The sequence below is a fragment of the Lagopus muta genome, chromosome 13, assembly GCF_023343835.1.
Source record: "Lagopus muta isolate bLagMut1 chromosome 13, bLagMut1 primary, whole genome shotgun sequence".
NCBI lineage: Eukaryota > Metazoa > Chordata > Aves > Galliformes > Phasianidae > Lagopus > Lagopus muta.
This window is the reverse complement of record NC_064445.1, coordinates 12984036-13007232: the sequence shown is the minus strand read 5'-3', so window position 1 is coordinate 13007232 and position 23197 is coordinate 12984036. Positions and strand designations below refer to the sequence as shown.

General features: G+C 41.9%; 2 protein-coding genes across 5 annotated transcripts in view; one reads left to right on the top strand and one right to left on the bottom strand.

Annotated features, from left to right (window-relative positions):
- The window catches only part of DCX (doublecortin), a 126852-nt gene extending 122055 nt beyond the window's left edge, over positions 1-4797 (bottom strand). For 3 of the 4 annotated variants that reach the window (XM_048959424.1, XM_048959420.1, XM_048959418.1), the window contains exon 1: positions 4616-4797. The gene's annotated coding sequence lies outside the window, so the exon portion shown is untranslated. The remainder of the gene's footprint in view (positions 1-4615) is intronic. The other variant, XM_048959429.1, reaches the window with a different exon arrangement.
- The window catches only part of ALG13 (ALG13 UDP-N-acetylglucosaminyltransferase subunit), a 47024-nt gene that overhangs the window by 9257 nt on the left and 14570 nt on the right, over positions 1-23197 (top strand). Inside the window, exons 2-16 of the mRNA XM_048959975.1 lie at positions 6848-8475; positions 8685-8847; positions 9074-9212; positions 11362-11471; positions 12586-12687; positions 13317-13681; positions 13855-13938; positions 14987-15037; positions 15825-15871; positions 16877-16949; positions 18800-18881; positions 19246-19426; positions 20302-20377; positions 21127-21235; positions 22354-22418. Of these exons, the coding sequence (XP_048815932.1) occupies positions 8395-8475; positions 8685-8847; positions 9074-9212; positions 11362-11471; positions 12586-12687; positions 13317-13681; positions 13855-13938; positions 14987-15037; positions 15825-15871; positions 16877-16949; positions 18800-18881; positions 19246-19426; positions 20302-20377; positions 21127-21235; positions 22354-22418 (1728 nt within the window). The 5' untranslated portion in view covers positions 6848-8394. The remainder of the gene's footprint in view (positions 1-6847; positions 8476-8684; positions 8848-9073; positions 9213-11361; positions 11472-12585; positions 12688-13316; positions 13682-13854; positions 13939-14986; positions 15038-15824; positions 15872-16876; positions 16950-18799; positions 18882-19245; positions 19427-20301; positions 20378-21126; positions 21236-22353; positions 22419-23197) is intronic.

Sequence of the window (23197 nt, the reverse complement as noted above, 5' to 3'; positions counted from 1 at the left end):
TATCTTGGAATTATGACACAAGAAATCCTGGAGGAAGATTCTACCATATTTTGATACCTAAATAAGAGTATATATTTGTACAGTGCACTGGGATGCACACTCAAAAGTTGACCAGCCTCCAGTGTTAACAGAAATCCGTTACACCTCTCTCTATATACACCCTTAGCACATTAAAAAAAGCATATTAACATCTCTGTGAAATTTACTGCATAATATAAATCTTTCTTTGCCTCTGCACTGAATATTTGTAGCATTTCCAGTGGTATAAAAAAGGTCACAAATAAAGTGTGCATAACAAAAATTTTTCTTCATCAATACTCCTCAGCATGATTGTTACATAAACATACAAACAAAAGATGGTTCAACAGGACTTTAAGAATCTCCAAGTTGAACGCAACAGTTTCAGCAAGTATCTAGTGGCCACTTTGATCCCCAGTGCCAATAAAACTGAGATGTAAATAATAATTTACCATCTCATTAAAGCAAAAAAAATAAATGAATCAACTCTTTTGCTGCTTTTAGCACCCCTGCCTCTGGTGCAAAGGCTTGGGGAGGATGCAGATGGTCCATTTTGAACAATAATTGCTTTCAAGATAAGCAGATTCTGTGCGTGACATATTTTGGTATTTGAGGCCTCTTGCAGAACCGTGGTGGCCATCTCCATTGGTAGGCTTGGAAGTGCACATCATGTTTTCAGTTTTTCACTTTGGTTTTTACAGCCAATTTGAGAAGGAAGAAAAGTAATTGCAAATGTAAAAATACACAACACAATGGCTGAACACAAAAAGAGCCTACATGCTTGATGCCTCTTGATCAGTGCAGCATTTGCAGGCAGCCCTCTAGTGGTATGAATGCCACTGATCACGTTTGCACAGCTCCCGTGCTTTTCTGTTTTCTACTCATGCAGGGTTAGAATACTGAATGGAATATTCAGCCTGTCTATACCCCTCCAAAGCTACTTTTTCAGTAGAGGGACTTCAGAATCCCTGAAGAATTCCAAAGAGCATTTCAAAGTGCCTTCAAAAAGTACTGCTGCTGAGAGCCATCAGAAAATAATAAGCACGCAGAAGGCAAAACTTAGACAGGACTTCTCATTAATTTTTATGATGCGTAGTGTGTACAGATGTTGTTATGTACTTGTACAGTAGGGGTTGGATGGGAAAAGGGAGGGACTCCATTCACACAAAGATCCTTACTAAAGATAAAGATGTTCATTTGAGTGCAATCTTCTAATTCCCTTAAAACTGAACATCAGAAAAAAAAATTGAAACACAGTGTATATTGGTGCTTGTAGAACGCATACAAAGCCACCTCAGGATTTGATTACATGCACACAAGCACAAGATGCTTTCAAAGAACAATGCTCAATTGATTTCAGGGAGTTGGATTCACCTGGATGAAAATGAATTTTAATAGATTTGGTTGTCAGAGGGATTATGCAGAGATATAAAATAGCAAGGCATTCACACAGTGTTTTGCTGTGGAGGTGCTCGCTGGTAGCCAGTAGGCAGGAATAGCAGCTCATGTTTTGCACAGACACCAAGGAGTAGCGCTACACTATCACCAGTAGATGTTCTCTGGGGAACTGAAGAGACCCGCTGCCAAGAGACATCACAATATCTAGTCAGGATAACACCTTGCTGTAGAGCTCAGACTGCCTCCTATGCCTGTACACCAGCCTGTATTGAAAATATTCTTCAAATTATTTATTTTACAACCTCCCAACTTTCATTGGAAATGGCCAACTTTGAGACATTTTATTTCATATTAAGCCCATATTCAGGTTCTATAATAGAAGTACTTCGTCCATGGCAGAACCCTATCAGAGGCATCAAGTATCAGCTCAGTTGAGCCACACTTCCTACAGCAACAAGGATTCATACAGTACTCGCCATATCTGATTGTAATGATGATCTGCTTTACATGTGGAGCAAAGTCCAGTAGGACTTGACCTCCACTGGCACAGAAATAGTAAGCCCAGAGCTTCCAAAAGTCAGGATTCAAAAAATCATGACACTGTTTAAATACAAAGTAAGCAGAAGCAATAAAAAGATACATAGTTACAGATATACAAGATGTATTATTTATTCCTTAGTCTTAAGGACCTTAAGATTCACTTGAGTAATTTTCCCCCTCAGTTTCCTCTCTGAAAGCATACAGCCTTAAAAATCATGATCACAGCTCCAAAATCTGGAACTTTTAGGGGGTGCCACCAAATACTTTTAAAAAAGAACATGAGAGAGCAGTCAGATCATGGAGTGATACAGTGCTCACTCTAGCTAAACCACATTCTCCCACCACAGAAGTGGGATATTTAGTATCTGCCCTCTTATTCAGCCCTGAGGAAGAGGTTACTTAACACTCCCTTCACTGTCAACATTCAGTCAGAGCTTTTGTGCATCTCCAGGCCTAAAAGCCTCACTGTAAAATAACAAGCCCATAAAGTGACAATTCAAGTGTATGGAAGTGTTGTGATGAAATATTTCAAAGTATACAGTTTAACTCTGCCTGACAAATGTTCCTGTCATTTTCCCAGACCAGGCATTTCTGAATCACGTTAATACGAAGAAATAATTCCCTCAAGTATACTCCACAAAATTTTGACAGTTCCCTGCTGCAACAGAAATGTCCCTCACAGGAACCACATCACAGCTTGAGGAGAGAGGAAAAACGAACATTTTTTTCAGTTTAAATGTATATGAAGTCAACAAGAAACACCAGTTCACCTTTACTTACCTTGCAGATTAACAAAGGTGCAAAAATAAATGAAACAATGTACTACCTCATGTGATCCACTGCAGCACTGCATCACAAGCCAAAAGGAGAAACGTACCACACAAGAAATGCAAAGTAAAGGAAAGACAGGCTTGTGGTTTTAACTAGTCATTAAAAATTCCCTTTCCTTCAAACAAAATCAGACATTGCAGGCTTACAGGTTTCTTTACTTTTCTCCTGGCTAAGTTTAATTATAGCAGTTGCGAGTAGTCCTTAGATTCCAAGAGCAAACTGAAGGCAGTATGTAGTTTTCAAAAAGCAAGATGTGAACTAAGTAGTTTATTCTCATGCATTTTCTTATGCTTGAATTATATAATTATGGAGCTTTCAGGGCAAACTATGGCAAGCTGAGCTGAATACAAAGAGACAGTGTTAAAACTGAACCATCAAAAGAAAACCAGGAACATTTCAAAGAAATGCTAAGGAGAAAGAAAGCAGCATACATAATCTTGCACCTAACAAAAACCAGCTTGCACTCAGTCCATCTTTAGCCTCTCGCCCAGATGCTGTAATGGGAAGATTGTGCTAGAATATAAATTATGCCACATAAAGCACAGATGGACACAAGCTCTCACAGGAAAATATCATCTATTTCATCCCTCTTCTAACTTTTCTTTTGGGCCTTGATTACATTGTGTCAGCTTGACCCCATACTTTTGAATAAACATCTCTCACTCCCTCAACATAGCATAACACCATGTCTGGATTACCTGACCTTTACCTGCCTTAGAACTGTAGGGACCAGCTCCAAATAAATCATTCTGTGACTGATCTGTAGTTCTTACAGATAAACAAATCATACATAAGCACTCAGCCTGCTTATTGGTCTGCATTACAAATAAGGATGGGACTAAGTCCCTCAATGAATATTTCCCCCTTTCTTACTCATTTTAGTTTAAGTCTGCCTTAATGAGCCTAATTCAATGTGCAAGCAGAATGTATCCACCATTACTCAGTGAAAACTCCAAAGCAAGTTTGTACCACTGTAACATTATTTGTGAGGTTTTTTCCCCCTCTAGTCCCTAAACAGCACAATGTAGTGAGCATAAACTGCAGTGTGTTACTTTTCAGTAACATATTGAAAACATCAAGCTAGAATAAGATGGAATGGACCTTAAAGCTGATTTAGTCCCACCCTCCTGCTGTAGGCAGGATTGCCACTCACTAGATCAGGCTGACCAACCCCAGCCAGCCTGGCCTTGAACACCTGTACAGACAGAGCATCCACTGCTTCTCTGGACAGCCTCTCCTAGTACCTCACCACTCTGAATAAAGAATTTTCTCTTAATATCTGATCTAAACTTCTCCTCCTTCAGTTTAATACCATTCCCTCTATCCTATTGCTACCTGTTCATACTAGAAGTCAGTCTTCCTCCTGTTGATAAGCCCCCTATAAGTAGTGGAAGGCCATGCTAAGGTAGACCAGAGCTTTCTGTTCTCCAGGGGGGAAAAAGCCCACCTCCTTCAACCTCCTACTGTAGGCTCCAGCCCTCTGAAATCACACACACATGCTCTGCACTTCAGAAATTTTTCAGAGATTTCTAAATAATCCTCATTCCAGAAAACAAATGAACAAAATAGAATCCTATAGAGGAAAAATTCAGCACTCTTACAATAACAGCAGCCACAAATGGACTAGACACAAAACATAGTAAAACATGATCCTAAATATATGACATCTTCATAGCTGTACTTTTAATCCTTACTTCAAGTAAAATCACACATAACATCAGCTACCCCTATGAAACAGTAAAACTGCTTCCAACAAAACATTTTTGCAACATCAGGCAATACATTGTTAGGAAGATAAATAGACATATAGAGAAAAAAGGTGACTTACCCCAGTAGCAGTAAGGATCTCTAGCCACAGAATGCTCCTAACAAAGTGACTTCCAGCCAAATAATCTCCTCTCAGAGGCTAACTCTTAAATGACTCTGGTTGGGGGTGGACCCATTCCACTGCCTCCACTCAGGTGGGAAGCACAGGTTAATTGTTTGCACCTGTACTTCCTGGGCCAGCCACACCCCTATACTGGGTGTCCAATGGTCAGTTCAGGCCACAGCCTAATAGTTTTCCCTACAAATGTTTTCCATGAGGTCTAAAAAAAATGATTACGTGTTCAAGATTCTCTGTTAATAGGTGCTGTATGTGAACTGTAGAGTCACAGCCTGAATCACTGATTGATCACCTGAGGCAAGGACTCAGCCATGGGAGCACAGGTGAAGGCAATTCAGCCTGGCTCCACCCCTCCTGGACCCCATTTAAGGGCTGACTGGCCCTAGAGAAGGGCTTCTTTCCAGAGTTTCCTCCTTTTTGGAGTTTTCTACTGTAAGCCTAGGGTATAGGTGAACATTTCTTCTTTGGCTTTTTTTTTTTTTTTTTTAACTATGATAGTCTTTCCAACCATAATGCCTGTAAAGTATAATCCTAACTGTGCTGCTCCTTCAACTGCACAGGTGCTTACTCTGATATTTTTGAATAAGCTGAAAGACTGCTGCTATTTGACTAGTAACATTAGATCTGTTTTAGGAACCTGCTGAGTGTAGCTAAATGTCCTTCAAGTGTTATGTTCTTGTGCAATTAGATCTTCTACCTCTTAGAAGATGAAAAGCACTACTTTAACAATAAGAATTCTTCCAAAATTCTGAAGAAGAGGTAGTGATTGTTGTTTGTTTTTCCCTTGACCTGCTTGTGTTTATTGTTAGTTAAAACAGTATAAAATAATATCTTCCTAAACTTTCAGTATTTCATTTAAATTGTGAGTCTCCCAAAGCATTGTTAAGAAAGTGGAATTTAACTTATGGTCATACAGGGCAGCCTTCAATCCAATTTCTCACTTAAGCATCAGAAAGACTATTAAAAGCATCTTCATTTTACCTTATATGCATATTGAAATTTGAAGGAACAAATAGGAAAAGTATAAACAACTTGCTGCTCATATATGGAATGTTTTCTGGGGAGTGCCTTAGTTCATAGGAACTTTAAGTTACTACTGGATAGCTGAATTCTATCCTTATTGAAAAAAATTTCATTAACCCTTATCTTTTCTCAGAAGGGTTTATAGATGTGTTGGCACTCATTCCTGATGCACTTGCAAATTTAGTGTTCCTTCTATCATTCTAGACTCTTACTTCCTATTAATCACTGCCAGGCCCCTAAATGACACTAATATGTTTTGACTGACTTGACCAGCCTCACCTGGAACCTTTATCCCACAACCTCTGATGGTTGTGGTGATGTGTAGGAGGACATACAATAGCTAGGAGAAGCTTTGCTTAAAGCTGTGGCTCTAAGTTAAGAGAGAAGTGAGATGGTTTCCCTCTTAGTTTTGTTTTTGAGTTGCTGTTTAGGTTTCCCAGTTTAACCTTGGAGATATCTTGTTACCTTATTTTCACCAATGGCTACTAAACTGCTGACTGGGCGTGTTGTAGCTGCTCTGGTTACCTTTCTCTGGAGCACCTGGGCTGCACCCTGTCGGTGAGGTTTTTGCCTAGCTTGTGTTGCATTTCTACTTAGCATCTGGCTTCCTTTGCCTGGGAGAGAGCATAAGGAGCAGCATGAGGCTGGTGGCTGCCACTAAGGCCCTGAGCACTCAGGACTGATATTGTTTTGCTTAACAACGTGTTTCTCAAGATAAAGTACCCTTTTCCTGTGTCTACCATTAGCACCATTTGCTTTAATCAAAAAGTAAATTTTAATGTAGCTTATTATGCTAAATGGAAACAACAGGGGGCTAATGAGCATTGTGAATGAGCCATTAACTTGGCAATCAGAGGTATCCTCAGGATTGGCTTGATCTTCTCTACATCCTTCTTGGAATGCTCAGCAATGCATACAGCTGTGACTGCATATATTAAACTTAATTCAGGGAATAAATAGATATCTAACTTGAGTAGCTTTCTCTTCATAGGACTATATGCTGTGTTACACTTAAGAAAGCTGCTGGTTCCCTTTATGCAAGAGGATAACAGGAGTTATGTTTTAACACATTTTACGTTTGTTTTGTTGTATGTTTTGTTGTTTTCCTTCATTTGTGTGGAAAATAAGCATTTTTTTCTCTCTCCACAACAGGATTTCATCAAAAGGGAAAATGTACCTGAGGTAATAAATCTACTACTGACTTCATCTTCACAACTGATTTAAAGTAGCTTAGCAATGAACAGTATGTTTTCCAGAAAAGGCTTCCATCTCCCTTCTCAGCTCCGTCCTGATTTCCTATCCCTGGCTCCTGGAATCACAGCCCAGAGGGAGCTGACACGCACTTGTTCAAGGGAGCACTTTTCATCAGTCTTCTTAAGAAGGCAGTAAGATCAGCCTGAAACATCAACAGAAAGAGGTGCACTTAGAGAAAAGGCAATAGGGAGTAAGGAAACCTACCTGTATTCAGTGATACCAATCATACATATTTCAAAAGGCCAAGGGAAGGACAATAAGAGGGGAAAAAAATATTTTAAATATAAGAATTTGCTGTTTTTTAAAATGACTTAATTCTACAAGCATCAATGTAATCAGCTCCACAGGACATAAGAGGACATAAGCTGCTAAATGCAGCCTTGCAGATGCATAAAGATGAACACCTCCTCAAGGTGCTACCACTGGTCAGTGGCAAAGTGAGAAAAAGAAGTCGGGAGATTAGAACTAGTCCTGATTTTCCTTTGTTTTTTCCGGAGCTGTAATCAGAATGTGCTATGCGTGTTTATCTCCTCTGTCCATGACAGTATCTAAGATTTTTTTTTTTTTTAAGAGAGGAGGGTCTGGGCACAGTACATAGCCAAAATTATTAAAAATCTTTACATTGAGGAGGCCAGTTCAGCAAAAGCCCACTGACATGAGCCGGTGACCTTAGGCAAATGTCAGTGGATGCTGGTGATTCCTTAGTTTCCTATTTTCTGTGTATGTCTTGGTCTACCTCTCTTAAATAGCTCATGTTTTCTTCACTAACAACAAGCTCAGAGACTGTTTCCCTGAGAGCATTTCACTGTGTTAGCTTTCCAGTGTCTGACACGCAAGACTCCCCATGGTGCTTCAGCTCTCCAGCTGGGAAAGCATCCATCCTGTCACTGAAGTCCCTGCTGTGAGTCTCCAGACCTCACTTACACCAGTGTGCGGCGGTATCTGTGTTAGTGCTCTCAGCAAATTCAATTCTGAGAGTTGAACTCCCGGAGAAGGGGCAGTAGCATCTACAAAGGCAGCAATTCTCGAAGCAAGTCAGTGTCACAGGAGGGATGGGATAAACCCGGGGATCCCCTCCTGGCCCGGGTCAGTTACAGCCATTAAAGAACGGGCAGCTGTGATGTGGGAGCGGCAGGTTGTGAGCGGTCCCACAGCTGGTTACAGCGGACCCCAAGTAATAAAATAACACGTGAAGAGAAAAGTTCATAGAGCGGAATCCCTTTTTCAATGTACTTTTTTTCCTCTGTGAAAATCCGCACCTGCACTGCCACTTCCCCCGCGCGGGACCGAGCGGAGCGCAGCGGGCGGAGCTGGAAGGCGGGAGCCGCCCCTCAGCCGGCCGCCATTTTGGGAAGTGCCGGGACGGGCCTGGAGCGCCCTCTGGCGCCCGTCCGCCCGCAGCCGAGGCACAGTTCGACCGCCGGCGGAGCGTGCTGTCGCTGGCCATGAAGTCCGTCTTCGTCACCGTGGGCACTACCAGTTTCGACGAACTGATCGCGGCCGTTTCCTCCCCTGCGGCCGAGGAGGTGAGGAGGCGGAACGGCAGGAGGAGGAGAAGCAGGGTCCCAGCCCGCCCCTCACGGCCGTGCCTCAGCCGCGCGCCTGCGCGGGGCGGCTGTGGGGAGAAGCGCGAAGCCGCGCGGAGGGCGGGAGGTGGGAGTCGTTCCGCAGGGAACGGTAGGCGCTGGCAGTCCTGGGCCGCGGCCTATCCCCTGCTTCCGTTCCTCCGCCGCAGGTGCTGCGGAGCCGCGGCTGCCGACAGCTGGTGCTGCAGATCGGGCGGGGCGCGCTGCAGCCCGCCCCTCAGCACGGCCCGGCCTTCGTGCGGGAAGTGTTCCGCTTCAAGGAGTCGCTGGCTGAGGACCTGCGAAGCGCCGACCTGGTCATAAGCCACGCAGGTGGGACCCGGGGGGTAGCCGAGGTGTGCTCCTGGGGGCGGGTGGGGAGGTTGGTGGTGGCCCGCGCTGTGAGACACCGGGCTGAGCTGGCATTGGATGCTCGTGTCCGCGGTGGAAAGTTGTGGGGATAAAATGTTCACGTTCAGGAGTCTCTGATGCTTCAGGAGCGAGCAGGGCGATGTTTCAATCAGCTGCAAACGCTGATTGCTTTCTACTTCTCCTGCAGGTGCAGGTAGCTGTTTGGAGACTCTAGAGGAAGGAAAGCCGCTGCTTGTGGTGATAAATGAGAAGCTGATGGACAATCATCAGCTGGAGCTGGCACGTCAGCTCCACAAAGATGGACACGTCTTCTATTGTAACTGCAGGTATGGAGCTGCTGTGGCTGTCCAACCCAATGCAGCGCTCAGGGGCATAACTGTTATTACAGTATTGAGAATGTAGCAAGAAAACTTACATCTTTCTCTGTAACAAAATCACACTAACCATGTACCTCAGTAAGCTTCCTCACTGGGCGCAGATCTCAGGGGTGCTTGTCTTTCATTTATTTGCAGGGTGGATTTTCCATAGACAGAGTCCTGTACAGGTTAGGGGTGACCTGCTGGCAAAGTGATCTGGGGAGAAGGACCTGGGGATCCTGGTTGATAAGAGGTTGGCTGTGAGCCAGCAGTGTGCCCTTGTGACCAAGGCCAACAGTATCCTGGGGTCAGATCATGAAGGGTACGTCCAGCAGGTCAGTGGAGGTGATTCTACCCCTTTTACTCTGCCCTGGCAAGGCCACATATAGAACTGTGTCCAGTTCTGAGCCCCCCGTTCAAAAAAGTCCAGCAGAGGACCACAAAGATGATGAGGGGCCTGGAGCATCTCCTGTATGAGGAAAGGCTGAGAGACTTGGGGTTGTTCAGTCTGGAGAAGAGAAGGCTGAGAGGGGATCTTAACACTGTTTATAAATATCTGAAGTGTGGGAGTCAAGTTGATGGGGAGCAGACTCTATTTGGTGGTGAGCAACAATAGAACAAGGAGCAACACAGAAACTGAAACACAGGAAGTTCCATAAAAACATGAGAAAGAACTCTATTGTAAGAATGATGGAGCACTGGAACAGACTGCCCAGAGAGGTGGTGGAAATTTTCATGACCTGCCAAGTTGCCTTTTTGTGTAACCTGTATGGAACCTGCTTTAGCAGAGGGGTTGGACTTCATGATGTCCAGAGGTCCCTTTTAACCCTTACAATTATGTGATTTTTTGTAACTCATTTTATCTGTCCTTTCTTTCCTGTTTAATACTTTTTTCAATCCTGCAACTACTACAACCAACAGTTGAAAACCACAAGCTACAAGGAGTAACCTTCTCCGTACAGACTTAGTACTCAATTTAATTGTATTGTCATGTAGACTTCTCTTCTGAAGTGCTCTGAAGTTGACTGCATAAGAAAAATGAAAATATCTGGAGTATTTAGGGAAAAAACTAACATAAGAATGGCCTTTACTGATATGGATCAGAAGTCCATGAAGCTCAGTATCCTATCTGCAGTGGCCATGTATAGGACAAGAATGAAAAGCATTTCCTTCTATTATTTTCCCGCTAACACTTGAGTAGTTTGATTCAGGAATGAGCTAAGCCAGGTGCTGTAGGGTTAGTAGCTTCAAATACGCCTGTCTTCCATGTACTTAGCAAGTTGTCCTTTTAACCAAATTTTGTCCATCCACCACATCACATCGTTTGACAGGGAATTTCACTGACTTGCTATCTTCACTTAAGGAAAAAAAAAAAAAGGAAAAAAAAAGTGCAGCTCCTTTTGTTTGTATTCATCCTGGCTTCTATTAGTTTCATTTGCTATCTTGGTTTTGACCATATCTGGCTGTTTTCTCTTTATTTATGATTGCTTATGAAGCGTTGCACTCTGTAAACAACAAATGGCCTTTTAACTGAAAGCAGAGGAAATGCAATTCCTGCTATTTATTCTGCATCTCGTTCTTTTGCCCTGCAAATAGGATTTCGCATGTTTCAGAAGAGCTATAACTGAAGGTCTGTAACTTGGGAACAGAAAGCCATTTTTATTTCAGTTTTGAACAGTGCTTAGCATTTGAACTTATTTGCAGTCTGATAATTGAAAGCTAACAGATTGATTCAGCTGTTATCTCTGGCAGTGTTGAGTGGAGGACTAATGCCATGTATTCACATGGGATGAATTCACCATAAACCATACTGGGAGATTCTCAGGCTTTATTCAGTCTACCATCATTGCAGCCATGGAAGACTAAAAAGTCAGAGCTGAGTGGCCCATGAAAGCTGTGCCTTATGTTGACATGTGTTCTGCAAGTGATGGCTTGGGCTCACTAAATTATGCAGTCTTTTTTCATTTGAGCTTAAGTCCTTATTTTTAGTTTTATAGTAGTTTGAAAGAACATGTTTCAGTGTTAAAGTAGTATGAAAGAAAGAAAATGAGGGGCATGGAGGGAAATCTCCTTTGGAATGAACTTTTTGTTTGTTTGTTTGTTTCATTTGTTTTTACAGCACACTTGTGGAGACACTGCAGTCAATGGACTTGTCAACTTTGAAACCTTTTCCTCCTGGACAACCAGAAAAGTTTGCTTTGTTTTTGGATAAAGTTGCTGGGTTTGAATAAACAATTTTGAGGAATAAAAAGGCCATAATAAAACCATTCTCATCTCTCAGTGAGACCTTCCATGCTTAAAGATTCCACCAGCTGGGACAAATCCGAAGAAAATGCCTGTTAATATCAAGTGATGATTTCCAGTTCAGTTCCAGTTCAAAGTAATCTATATTAATGCTTAAAAGAGCACATGCCAAAAAGGAGGGGAGAGTATGAACTCCAAGTTGACTGACCTGGTAGAAGAAGAAGCATATTTGGACTTCTGGATTAGTTTATTTATTTGTTAATATAAACACATCCATTCTAGAGGAGTTGCTGGTCAGGCAATTAAGAGATGTCTTAGAAGAAATGAAGAGTGAAATACCTGACCTAAGTTTGCACCAATGAAAAACGTGAAATAATGTTTCATTCAGCTGGAGCCCTGTGAATGTAGATCCTGATGATGCAAGTCATGAATACTGGACAGGACATGTAGCATCCAGTCTCATTTGCTTTTGCTACTGTTAAAGCTAAAGCTAGATCAGAGCATGGTTTAGAGAAAGGAATCATCCTTTGCTTCTTCCTTTTGCAAGTTGAATTTTTTGTTTTCATTGTTTGTCTTGAAGGGGTAATTCACAATTTAGAATTTTACTGCAGAAGGATCAGCTTTTGTAAAATCTTCCTGCAAGCAATTCTGTGCACAGCAGTAGTGTTACCAGGGCATTCAGTTTCACTCTAAGGACAGTAATCTTGGACAAATGTTAATATTTGTATAGACAGTGCTAGGCATTTGTGAATGGTCAGGTTTGATCTTCTCCCAGTTTAGTTGGGTTACTTTGATTGTGCAACAAGTATGTGAAAGAAACAATGCAGAAGTTTATTTTGCAGGATTAAGGGGCATTTCTTTCATAACCACAATATTTTTAATAAACAGTGTGTGCAACAGAATGTGTATGTCTTCTGTGACTAGTTCACAATCTAAATTCTGTGAAAATAATGTATTTCTGTGAGAATAACTCACTAAAAAAGCATACAAAACTAATTCATAAATACAACTTATTCTCGATTTTATACACATGCTTTAGTGATATTTTGGTACTGAAAAATACAGCTTTTTTCTTCTTTCTGTTCACTTTCTGAACAAGATTTAATAACTTGTCTGAGCCAGTCTTGTGTGCCAGTGCTTGCTCAGTCAGGAGACCGGGTGTCTCCGTGGGCCAGCAGTTATGTGCCTCGCCAAAACCTCGGTAAATGCCTCTACGGAGAGCAAGCTAAATTGTTTCTTAGCAGAGTCTGCACGTAGCGGTGTATCGGCTCTCGTTGCCTAGTGCTAATGGCAATGCCCTCCTGCTGGGTTCTGCGGATGCCTTGTTGATGCTCTTGTTTCACGTGGTTACACTGGGAGTGGAAAGAGAACTTAAGTGAAAGATGTAAGGGGAACGTGCTGAGCTGAGAGGCCGGGGCGTGGGTAATTAACTGCTGCCTTCTGAGTAAATCGTGGCGATGGGAGGAGGAGAATGGGGCTGAAAGCGCGCGTTATCGCATCGTTACCTGTTTGGCTGCGGTGAGGGAAACGCCTTGGTTGCTCGATGCTGACTGGAGCTTCCTATTTAATGTAAGGAAATTCAACTGTTTTGCTGCCATCGATGTATCTAGGTAAAGACTTTTAAAAGTAAAGAGGGTTTGAACTTAACAACGTCCGTGCGGGCTACTCGGTGTGCAGGGCGAGAGAACTGCGCGTGTACGCGGTGCTGGCGGCCCGTCTTAGCAGTACCTTGTTTGGTGGTTTTCTTGCTACGCTTAAGACAGGCGAAACAAACTCCTGAACCGGTGCTTCTCGTGCCCAAGCGCAGCTTCTAGTCGCAATTACGAGCAGGTATAGGCGTTTCCCTAACGAGCTCCACCGTGCAACCCCAGCAGGGGGCGGGCGGCAGCAGCGGCCCCCGCACGGAGCCGGGCACGAGATCCCCGCGCTCGAGGCGGGCCCGACAGCGGGAGCGGCCGCACCTGGGCGCGCTGAGCGTCGACCCTCATTGGCGGTCGCCGCCGCCCTCCCCAGTGCTATGCGAGGAGCCTCGGCCCCGCCGCCTTCCCGGCACGATGCAGAAGGGCTGGAAGAAGTACTTCGGGCAGAAGTCGCTCAGCGAGGTGACTATGGACGAGTACCTGGGCAGTCTCGGCCTGTACCGCAAGCTGACGGCGAAGGACGCCTCCTGCCTCTTCAGAGCTATCTCGGAGCAGGTGGGGCCCTCGGCGGGCCGGGGTCGGCTGGGGGGTAGGGGGGGATGCGGCCCGGGAGCGCGTGTGGGGCCGCCCGTCCGTAGGTGCGGCGCCTGGCGCTGCCGGCCCTGGGAGCGGCGAGACAGTTTGCTCGGCGGCTTTCTCCTTCGTTCTCACGGAACGTTGTTTTTCAGCTGTTTTTGTGCCAAATTCATCACATGGAGGTGAGGAAAGCTTGCGTCTCGTTTATGAGGCAAAACCAGCGTAACTTTGAATCCGTAAGTACTGGTTGTTTGTTTGTGTGTTTTTGTGCGCTTCAGCGAACGTACATTGGAAATAGTGGGGCGGCTGGCCGTGAGCACCTCCGTGTACACGTGCTGCCTTCAGCCCGGTGTGGCTGGGAGGTGTTCCGTGTCGCCTCGTGGTGCTGGAGCTCCTGAAATCATAAAGCTGCTGATATGAACTAGGTGGCCAGAGGTTACTTGTGTAGGATATCATCTGTGGCACAAGCAGCATAGAACTGATGATGTGAGAAACCCGTAGAGCTGTTACGATCCTAACAGCGTTGAGATGCTTCTGCTATTTGCTAGTCACAGACAGGAGTTACCTACAGAGGACCCACAAATGTCAGCAGCAGATAGCTTGCAGTCCCGGTTGTATTCTGGGCTGGTACAGGGTTCCAGGTTTCCCTTGAAAACACAAGCCGCAGGCGAAGTTCTGTGGTCCTCTGCAGAATAACTTTGTTTTTATGATTCTCAGAATTTTAATAGCAACTTCTCTAACGTTTTGTACCTTGCTTACTTGCAGCCACCCTTCGGCTAGGGAGGCACTTGCCTGCAGCTGAGGCTGAGACGTTTTAATTAATGATGCCACAATTCAGGTGCTGAGAAACGAAAACAGAACAGCTGAGATTTGTTTTCTCGGGTTGTGCAGTTTTAGGGCCACGGTTTTTTTTTTCTTTCCCTGCAGTCAGTTTAAGTGCTTAATCTAGGAGGGAAATGAATTGCTGAGTCTTTTTCAGACTTATGTTCTTAAGCTTCTGAGGACCTCTTGGTATCTCTCTACCCTGATACACCCGAATCGTCCTTGTGCCCTGAGACAGGGAACAGCTGAAGTAATTCCCCAGACAGACCAGAGCCTGAAGTGATACGACTTGAGAGACCAGTGCTGTGTTTGCTCTGTGCATACCCCTGCTCTCTCAGCCAGCAGTGGATGTCCTGTTCAACAGCCAGTAATGATGTTTCTTTGACACAATGTTTAGTTTTAAACGTTTTTGTTTGTTTAATTTGGCTAAGTTCTTATTTTCTTTTTTGTTTTTTTTGAAAGTATGTGGAGGGATCATTTGAGAAATACCTTGAACGACTGGGAGATCCAAAGGTAAGAACGATCTAGCACTTGTGTAGATATTAAATTCTGAGATGACCAGAACAGGGAAGTAGTTGGATAATGTTTTCAATACCGTTTGTTTTTTTTTTCACTAGATAGACCTCAGTCCTGGGGTTTCATTTCCATAGGGAATATTATGTTTTTGTAATGAGTATTTATATGCGTGTGTGTGTGTGTGTGTTTTAGTGGTGAATTTGGATGCAAAGAAGCTATCTGTGCAGAGTGGAAAATAAAGCTGAGGCATGTTTGTAGGCCTTATTTGTAGCTGCAATTTCCTTTTTTAAAAAAAGGAAAATATGGGCTCTATACCATATCATATGTGTTTACTGGACTCTGCAGCTCCTTTTTTCTTCCTTAGCCTCATCCTTGAAGTGTACAGTTCTAATTCTTGTTTCTTTATACTCTTAAACTAGAAAGTATGGTAAACACTGCAGTCTCTGAAACAGTGCTTTTAAAAAAAAAAAAATTCAATTGAAAAAAACCTAAAAACCCCACAATTCTTGAGTGCTGTATTTAAGGGTGACTGCCAGAACTAGCATTATCTTTAGCCATCAGTTTGGTAACCATGGCCATTCCACACTGGAGAAATACATTTTTTTTCCTGGGTATCCCGATGTCTCAACTCTCAGTTCATTGTTTATTTGCTTTATCTAACTGAATTTATCTGAATAAACTTAACTAAATTTTATCGTTGTTTCAATACTATGGAGAGCTAGTATAGAGTTCCTAGTGTTGAAGATGGCTCTTCTACCTCTTGTAATCTCCTAATCCCACATAGGAAAGTGCTGGCCAGCTGGAAATAAGTGCTTTATCAGTGATCTACAAGTAAGTCTTTCTCTTTTTATTTATTTATTTATTTATTTATTTTATTTTTTTATGTTTCACTTTGTTTTGGACTGTCAATTGTTTTGAGTTCTGGCCTTTTTCCCCCGGAACCTTTTGTTTGTTGCTGGAGCACTCATTTGTGAAACATAGTAAGAATGCAACCCTAAAGAAGTTAGTTCAATTAACTTGTAAATGAGTGCCATCACAGCTCCTGTTCTAATAGGGTGTATTAAGGGGCATTTTAGTTTCCGGTAGTATTCGTTATTCTTTAACTAATCGTAAACTCAGTAAAGTGTTGCCTTTCATTGGTTGAGGAATGGAGAGCAGGTGAAAGAAGTAGGAGTTCTGTGTAGTGGAATGCTGCGGTAGTTAGAAGCAGGCTTAAAACTCAGTGTAGGTGTTCTTGAGAGCTCTAGTTGTGTGGAACGATTGCTCTGCTCAATGTGGAACGCCTACTGCTTTCTTCAAGGGCAGCATAAGCCTGAACAGGTGCTGGTGGTCTTGTTAAAAACGAATGCTGCTGTCCCTGTACAAGCACAGTGAATTTCCACTGATTAAAAGGAAGAACGCTTTCTTTGCAGGCTGGTTCTGTTTCCTTACTGAAGGAGCAAATGGAACTTTTGCAAGACTTAACCAGATTCCTATATTGAGGTTGTAATCCTTCTGAAGTGTGATGGAATCATCTGAATTTAATTGTTTTATTGGTTGGGCACTCTGCCGTTGGGCATAAGTACTTGATCTAATACGATGGGTGTAATAATCTATGATTAGATGTAGCTGTCCTTTCCAGATTCTTTTCCACAAGATGAGTGTCATTTGCTCATCTAGCTATTGCTTTATGATAGCACTCATTTGTCAGGGAAAATGTTCTGATTCAGTGTTTCTCTGTAAAAAACAAACAAACAAAAAAACAGTGGAATATCCAGACTGCTCCTTTCAGCCCTCTTTATAATACACTTCTGAAAGTGCACCCTTTCAAGACTTATTTTTCCTCTGCTTACCTAGCCGAGACTTTATTCTGTACCGGTACCCTGGAAGGCCACCCACTTATGCTACAGACAATGGCTTTGAAGACAAGGTGAGGAGAACTGAGGCAATTTCTTATCCCTACCCCTGACTCCTAGATACCTCTGGTCCCACTTAATTGTGAAAACTTCCTACTGGAGTTGTGCTCTAACTCAGTCTTCCCTTGTGCATTTAAGAACAAACTCCCAGAGCTGACTTCTGCTCATGGTAGAAGCGCGTTATTTGCACAAGATTTAATCAAACTGTAGTAGCTTTGCTACTGAGGGTTGATTGTGCGCTGTTCCCCTGTTGATCTTTTTATAACAACTGCTCATTGTTGGAAACAAGTCTAATTTTAATGGGAAGAAATAACATAATTCCAGAATACTATTTCATTTTTCTGAATTTTTGCTGAGTGAAAACGCTTCCTAGTGGAAAGTGGGCTGAACTGACTAGATACAGTGAGATACCCAGGTTGAGTTTTGGAAGAGCAGAATGAGATGTGCACTAATTATAGTGTATACACTAAATAGAGCGTATGTGAGAAGGCATTCTCCCCAATCCTGGTGCCTCTCATCTAAAAGTCAGCTGAGATGTGGAGGTTTTCTCCCTGAAGAGGGGATGTTGATAGAAACGGATTAATCTAACAAGTGACTCATTTAGCTGACATGATAGATCAAGTCCCATTAAGAAGGAGCTAATGAAACAGCTTAAAAAAAAAAAAAAGGGAACTTATACAAGAAATGCTCTGTATTACGTCCCATCTGACCCCTCTTGGTTTTTTTCTGGACTTACATTGATATGCCCATGCAATTATGTGAATAGCTCAAGTGTGCTGCCAGTGAAGTTGCTGCAGTGTACATTTCTGGATGGGCTATTATGTGTGCTCAAATGGTGAGCATGTTCTGAAATCTGTGCAGCTTTAGCTCTTCTGTTCTTGGCTAATACACTGCTATCTTTATATGGGCTTCACTTGCACCTGAAATATTTTTTTCCTCTGTGTAGATTAACCTCATTCCAAAATCCACTAACTTTAAAAATCAGGCAGTATGGTCTAAATGAGCATTTGTCCTCAAAGATTTTACCACCAGAGCTTTTGTTAAGAGTTGTCTGCTATTAGACTGCACTATAGTTCTTTCTGGTTTTGCATATTTCACCATGAGATGAGAGACTGTGTTGCTAGAACAGAAGGCACATGGAATTAAGAGCCCTGGCATCTCAACTCCTACTGGGTGGCTGGAGGCATCCTTGCTGGCACTGTGCTAACAACAGCTGCACAAGGGCTTTTGCCAGTTGCAGTTACCTATTCGTGGTCTTGTGCTGAGATGGAATGTGGTAGCATGCATCTTCTATGTGTATCAGTGCATATGTTGCAGAAAGCATGCAGCTGCTCAAAATTCTGCAGTGTAAAGTTGATTAGTATGAGCAAAGCTTATTAAAACTTACTGAGGGCAGCTAGAGCAGCAGGTGCTCTTCTGGCCCATCGGGTGGGGAAGTGTGGAAGTGTGCCTTTGACACTTGCACAGTGTGCTTCATAGATTCTGCATTTGATGGCTTGTGTTTTAATGGTAGTTTTAAATGGTAACTTAATTTATGATAATTATAAATGGTAATTTTACCTCTTGAGCAGCTGATGGTTTCAGAGCGGAACTGGAAACAGACATTATTTATTGTTTAATGCATTGTGATATACAAAATAATGGTTTTTGTTTATATAGTAGCTGTAAAGTTTGTAAATAAATTCATAAGATCCAGTTTTAAACTGATTGTACAGCTCTTTCATATTCATCTTTGGAAGATTTACTGTTTCCTTAAGTTCACGTTGCCTATTGAATGAAATAGAACGTGAACTAGAATATCAAGTAAGAAGTGCTGGGTTTTATGTCACCCCATCCTTAAAGTTTGTCTTCTTTATTTTCCCAGATACTACTGTGCTGTTCTGGCAATGGCCATTATGACTCTGTGTATACAAAACAATTTCAAGCAAATGCTGCTATTTGCCAGGGTAAATTTGAAATTATTGTGTTGTGTTTTGTTCTATTATGAAAGAAAACTGTGTGCTTTTGTATGTTTATAGGCTGTGCTTATTCTGGTTTCCAGAGACAGGGAGGGTGAGAGATGGCAGCTCATTTTTTGTGTTAATGTACACATACTCTCAGTATACTTATCTGTTAAGTAGCATAACGAACCAAGTGCCCTCCATGTGTCTCTTTTCACCTGAATTATTTTATGATCCTCTTCTTAATTGAATTCAATATATGTAGTGTTTTGTAACAGTAAATATTGCCTAAAGATATGCTTACCTTGAAAATAGGAGCTGTTGTACGTCTGATATTAATTTGTTCTGAGCTTTGTCTTGGTTTGTCCAGCTGTATTATATGAAATCCTGTACAAAGATGTGTTCCTCATGGATGAGGAAGAATTAAGGTCTGCAGTTGAGATGTTTCGAAGTGGTTCCAAGAAGAACAGAAACAGTGGCTGTGTAGAAAGCGAGGATACAAACTTCGATTGTCTTCATGAAAAAGTACCCAGAAATCCATCAGGAAAGAGGTAGTGTTTGATGGGGGATTGTATGGTAGCAGGGAAATGTTGAAATAAATCAAGTTTAAAACCTTGCTAAGGGCAGTGGGTTCTCCAAGTTCCTTTGAATGTGCACATGGTACTAACAGTGTTTCGTGGCACAGGCTCAAAGCTGAAGTGTGGTGTAGAAGAGACAGTGTACTTCAGAGCTTGGTATTGTCATGGAATTGGACATCCTCTGCTACTGGCTGTGTTATGTTTGCATGCAACTTTGTAAAATGAGTGTTTGTAAATAAAATCTTCCCTTTGTCATCAGAGTTCTCTTGATGAGAGACCTACTAGCTTCCTCAGCCTCTAGCTTTGTACAGGCAACAGTTTATTGAGAAAATTAACTATTTGTATTTTTTCCTTAATTGAATTGTACCCCATATAGACAATTAAATGGGGGAATCGTTGAAGTCTGCTGGATCCGTTGGAGTGAGGGGAAGAAGCGAGCATACCTGCCGAAAACCTTGATGTTCTTTAATCACAAGTCACCACAATGGCTTGAGGCAAAGTGTGTCTGTTAGTAAAAGCTTTCAGGTGACATTGGTTTTGTAGTGCCTGGAGCAGAGTGGTGTAATAATCAGCAGTGAGAGTTCAGATGTATTCAGTGGGGTCATCTTCATCCTTTCCAAATGCAAATAGTGGCTATCCTTAGGGATAGGTTTGGGGGTGGTAAGGGTCATGATCTTAAAACTAGGAAAAGACTTGTCCTCTGCTCCCTTACAGCCTTTGTTTCAGGCAAAATCTGCCACTTGATGGCACTATGGTGCTTTTTTCAGGTTTTGTGAAAAGTTAGTTATTTTAACCCTTCTTAGAACTTATGCATTGCATCGTTTGTAATCTTATTTTAAATTGTTTAGAGGTGATGACTGGGAAGGCAATGATACTGACAATCCAGTGGAAGATAAGTTCAGACAAGGCACTGAAGAAGCAAAGGTTTGGCAATGAGGGAAGAATTTCTTGTGTGTGGTTGGGTGTTTTGTGTTTTCTCCTCCTCCTGTTGCAGAATGTTACCCACGTTAGGGTAATGTTTCTACTTCTTAAAAATAACTTCTTGAAAGCAGATTGCTTTTTTTTCCTTTTTTTCTTTCTGTCTGCCTGTCCTTTGATTTTTTGCCAGTTTTTCTTGAATTGGATAAGCCTTACTCCTTTTTGAGATCCTCTTGTTCTTTTATAGCTGATGTCTGGCTTGTTGTTTTTTTTTTTTTTCCCCTCCAGAAATTGAGCTCAGCAGACACTTCCTGGTCTGCTGTTTGCTTGTCTGAAAAGTGGCTTAGGTCAGCCCACTTTCATTTTGAGCACAGTGTAAATATCTTTGGAACAGGTTTTAAAAGGCCTTTAGATGCCTGTTTCCAGATGTAACAACTGGAATTCCCACCAATTTTTAAGTCGTGGCTTCATTGGTCTAACTAGTTTCTCTTCACTCAAAAAGAATTGAAGGAATGCAGAGTGTTTCTCTTAAGACTATTTTTGATCTTTCTGTAGTCTGTCAGCTTAGCTTCTGAGTTGAACAATCCTCAATTCCTAAATTCATGTTTATGTTCTTGGTCTTTATTCTGCATAGTAGAAGTGAAAGTTTGGGGAATTTGGGTGTAGACAAATGGTCCATAGTTGGTAGAATAGAGATTATGCTGAACATTTTAAATGTGCCTGTTAATGATAGGTCATTTCAACTCTATTTCTAGACTCCAGAAAATTCCTCAAAAATGCCTTTCCCCTACAAAGTGCTGAAGGCTTTGGACCCAGAGATTTATCGAAATGTGGAATTTGATGTTTGGCTGGACAGCAGAAAAGGTATCTTTAAATCAAAAAGCCCTCAAATCCAAACCTTGTTTTTGCTGTGAGCTCAGTATTAAATGTATGAATCTGATGCTTTTGACACCTTCTTTCAGCACAGCTGGGGTATGAAGGATATTGGTTAATCCACTTGATATTTGTAGGTAATATGTCCTCTTACCAGAGCTATTTCTTGGTTTCGTTTCAAAATACCAGGTCCTGTTCTGTGTTACTATTCAGTTGTGCTGGGAGTCATCCAAATTTGAGCCTACAGGTTTTTATTTTTAATGGTATGCCTGAGGACTCCTAAAGCAGTGTTTTAGATTGTGTTCTGTCATAATGAAGGTCTCAACTTCAGCAGTGAGGTGTGTCACATGAAATGAGTTGTCTTTTGCTTCCCAGCTCTCCTGGGCTTGAGCATCCTAGAGAGATTTTGTGGTCTTTGTGGGTTCAATAGTTGCTGTTTTATGGCAATACACTGGTTGGTGTGTGAACAAGTTGCCAAGGAAGATGAATTTTGAAGTGGCATCATTGATATTTGACCTGGAGAGCTTTGCATACTGAAGAACTCCAGCATCTTCACAGCTGCATAAGTAACAATGATTGTCATTAAATTCTTGAAATGGAGTACTGTAACTAATTATCTGCGTTGAGTATTGATATACAGAGAACCTGGGCAGGGAATGGAGGGGGAAGGGGGGGGGAGAAAAGATTGAAGTCTGAAAACAAGGGAGAATACAGGAATACTGTTTTTTCCTGGGTGATGTTTCCTTTTTGCTAAGCGTTACCGGTACTCTGGCAAGACGAGTCCGTCATACTTAAGATTGGTATTAAATGCTGAATTAACACAGTACCATCATAAAGGGCACAAGCATTGCAGTACGTAGGTTAAGTAGGCCTACTACTTCATCAGCTAGATATTGTTAATCTCTTATGACTTAGGTAGTTATGGTCTAAGAACTAGAGTTACTTCATCATTACGGTGAGGAATGCTTATATATACATAGGGAATGTTAACACACCTGGCCTTTAATTAGTAATTGAGAGTCATCATGAAGTATTTATAGGGTACTTGAAGAAAGAACAGTATTTATTAGGCTTTTTTCCTTTTTATTTATTTATTCGTTTGTTTTTAGAGCTTCAAAAAACTGACTACATGGTGTTTGCGGGGAGACAGTACTATTTAGGAGACAAGTGTCAGGTTAGTACTCAAAGGAGGTTCAGTTATGGTAAATTACTAAAGCTACTTCACATGGAGCATGGTAATCCATGAAATGACTTCATAGAATCTTCCAGGGCTTTTCTCATTTTCTGTCTTGTAATTATTAATTTTATTTTAGTTTTTAATTAAATTTCTTCCTAAAGATCTTTCTTTAAATATTGGGCGTGAATGAAAAGCTACTTGGAAATTCATTGAGAACCAGTGATACAAATAATGTGAGTGCTGAGGTTCTGCACTGGGAGCTCAAAGTGCAAAGTATGTGCAAAACTGAGGTAGTTGTCTATTAGATTTTCACTGGAAGTCACCAGCAAGTCTGTCCAGTCTTCTGCTTCTCAATGGTAACGTAGCAGGTTTCTTTTAAGTAACTGAGAGGGAAGAGAAGTGGCTGGGAAATGCTGAAATCAAAGTCAACTTCCCTTTTGTTCTCATGTTATATGTAGTGAAGGTGTACTTCTTAAAATCACTTTGAGGTGGTGCTGATAAGTCATGTAGTGACTCTTCTTGCTCACTAGAGCTTTCTTGCTTTATTTTTTGTTCTGCTCAAGTTCTTACATAGTGGTTCTCCTTATCTGTTTGACACAGTGTGTGAAAGGAAAGGCAGAAATCCATCTTAAGCCTGTTTTACAGGAGTTTACACATTGCTTGCAAGACTGTTTCTTTTCCTTCTTTTCTTAAAGTAGTATGGTGCTGTCTATCTTGCCTGGTCTGTTAGTATTTGATATTGCTGAGCCCAGCTCATAACATAAAATCAGCTAGGG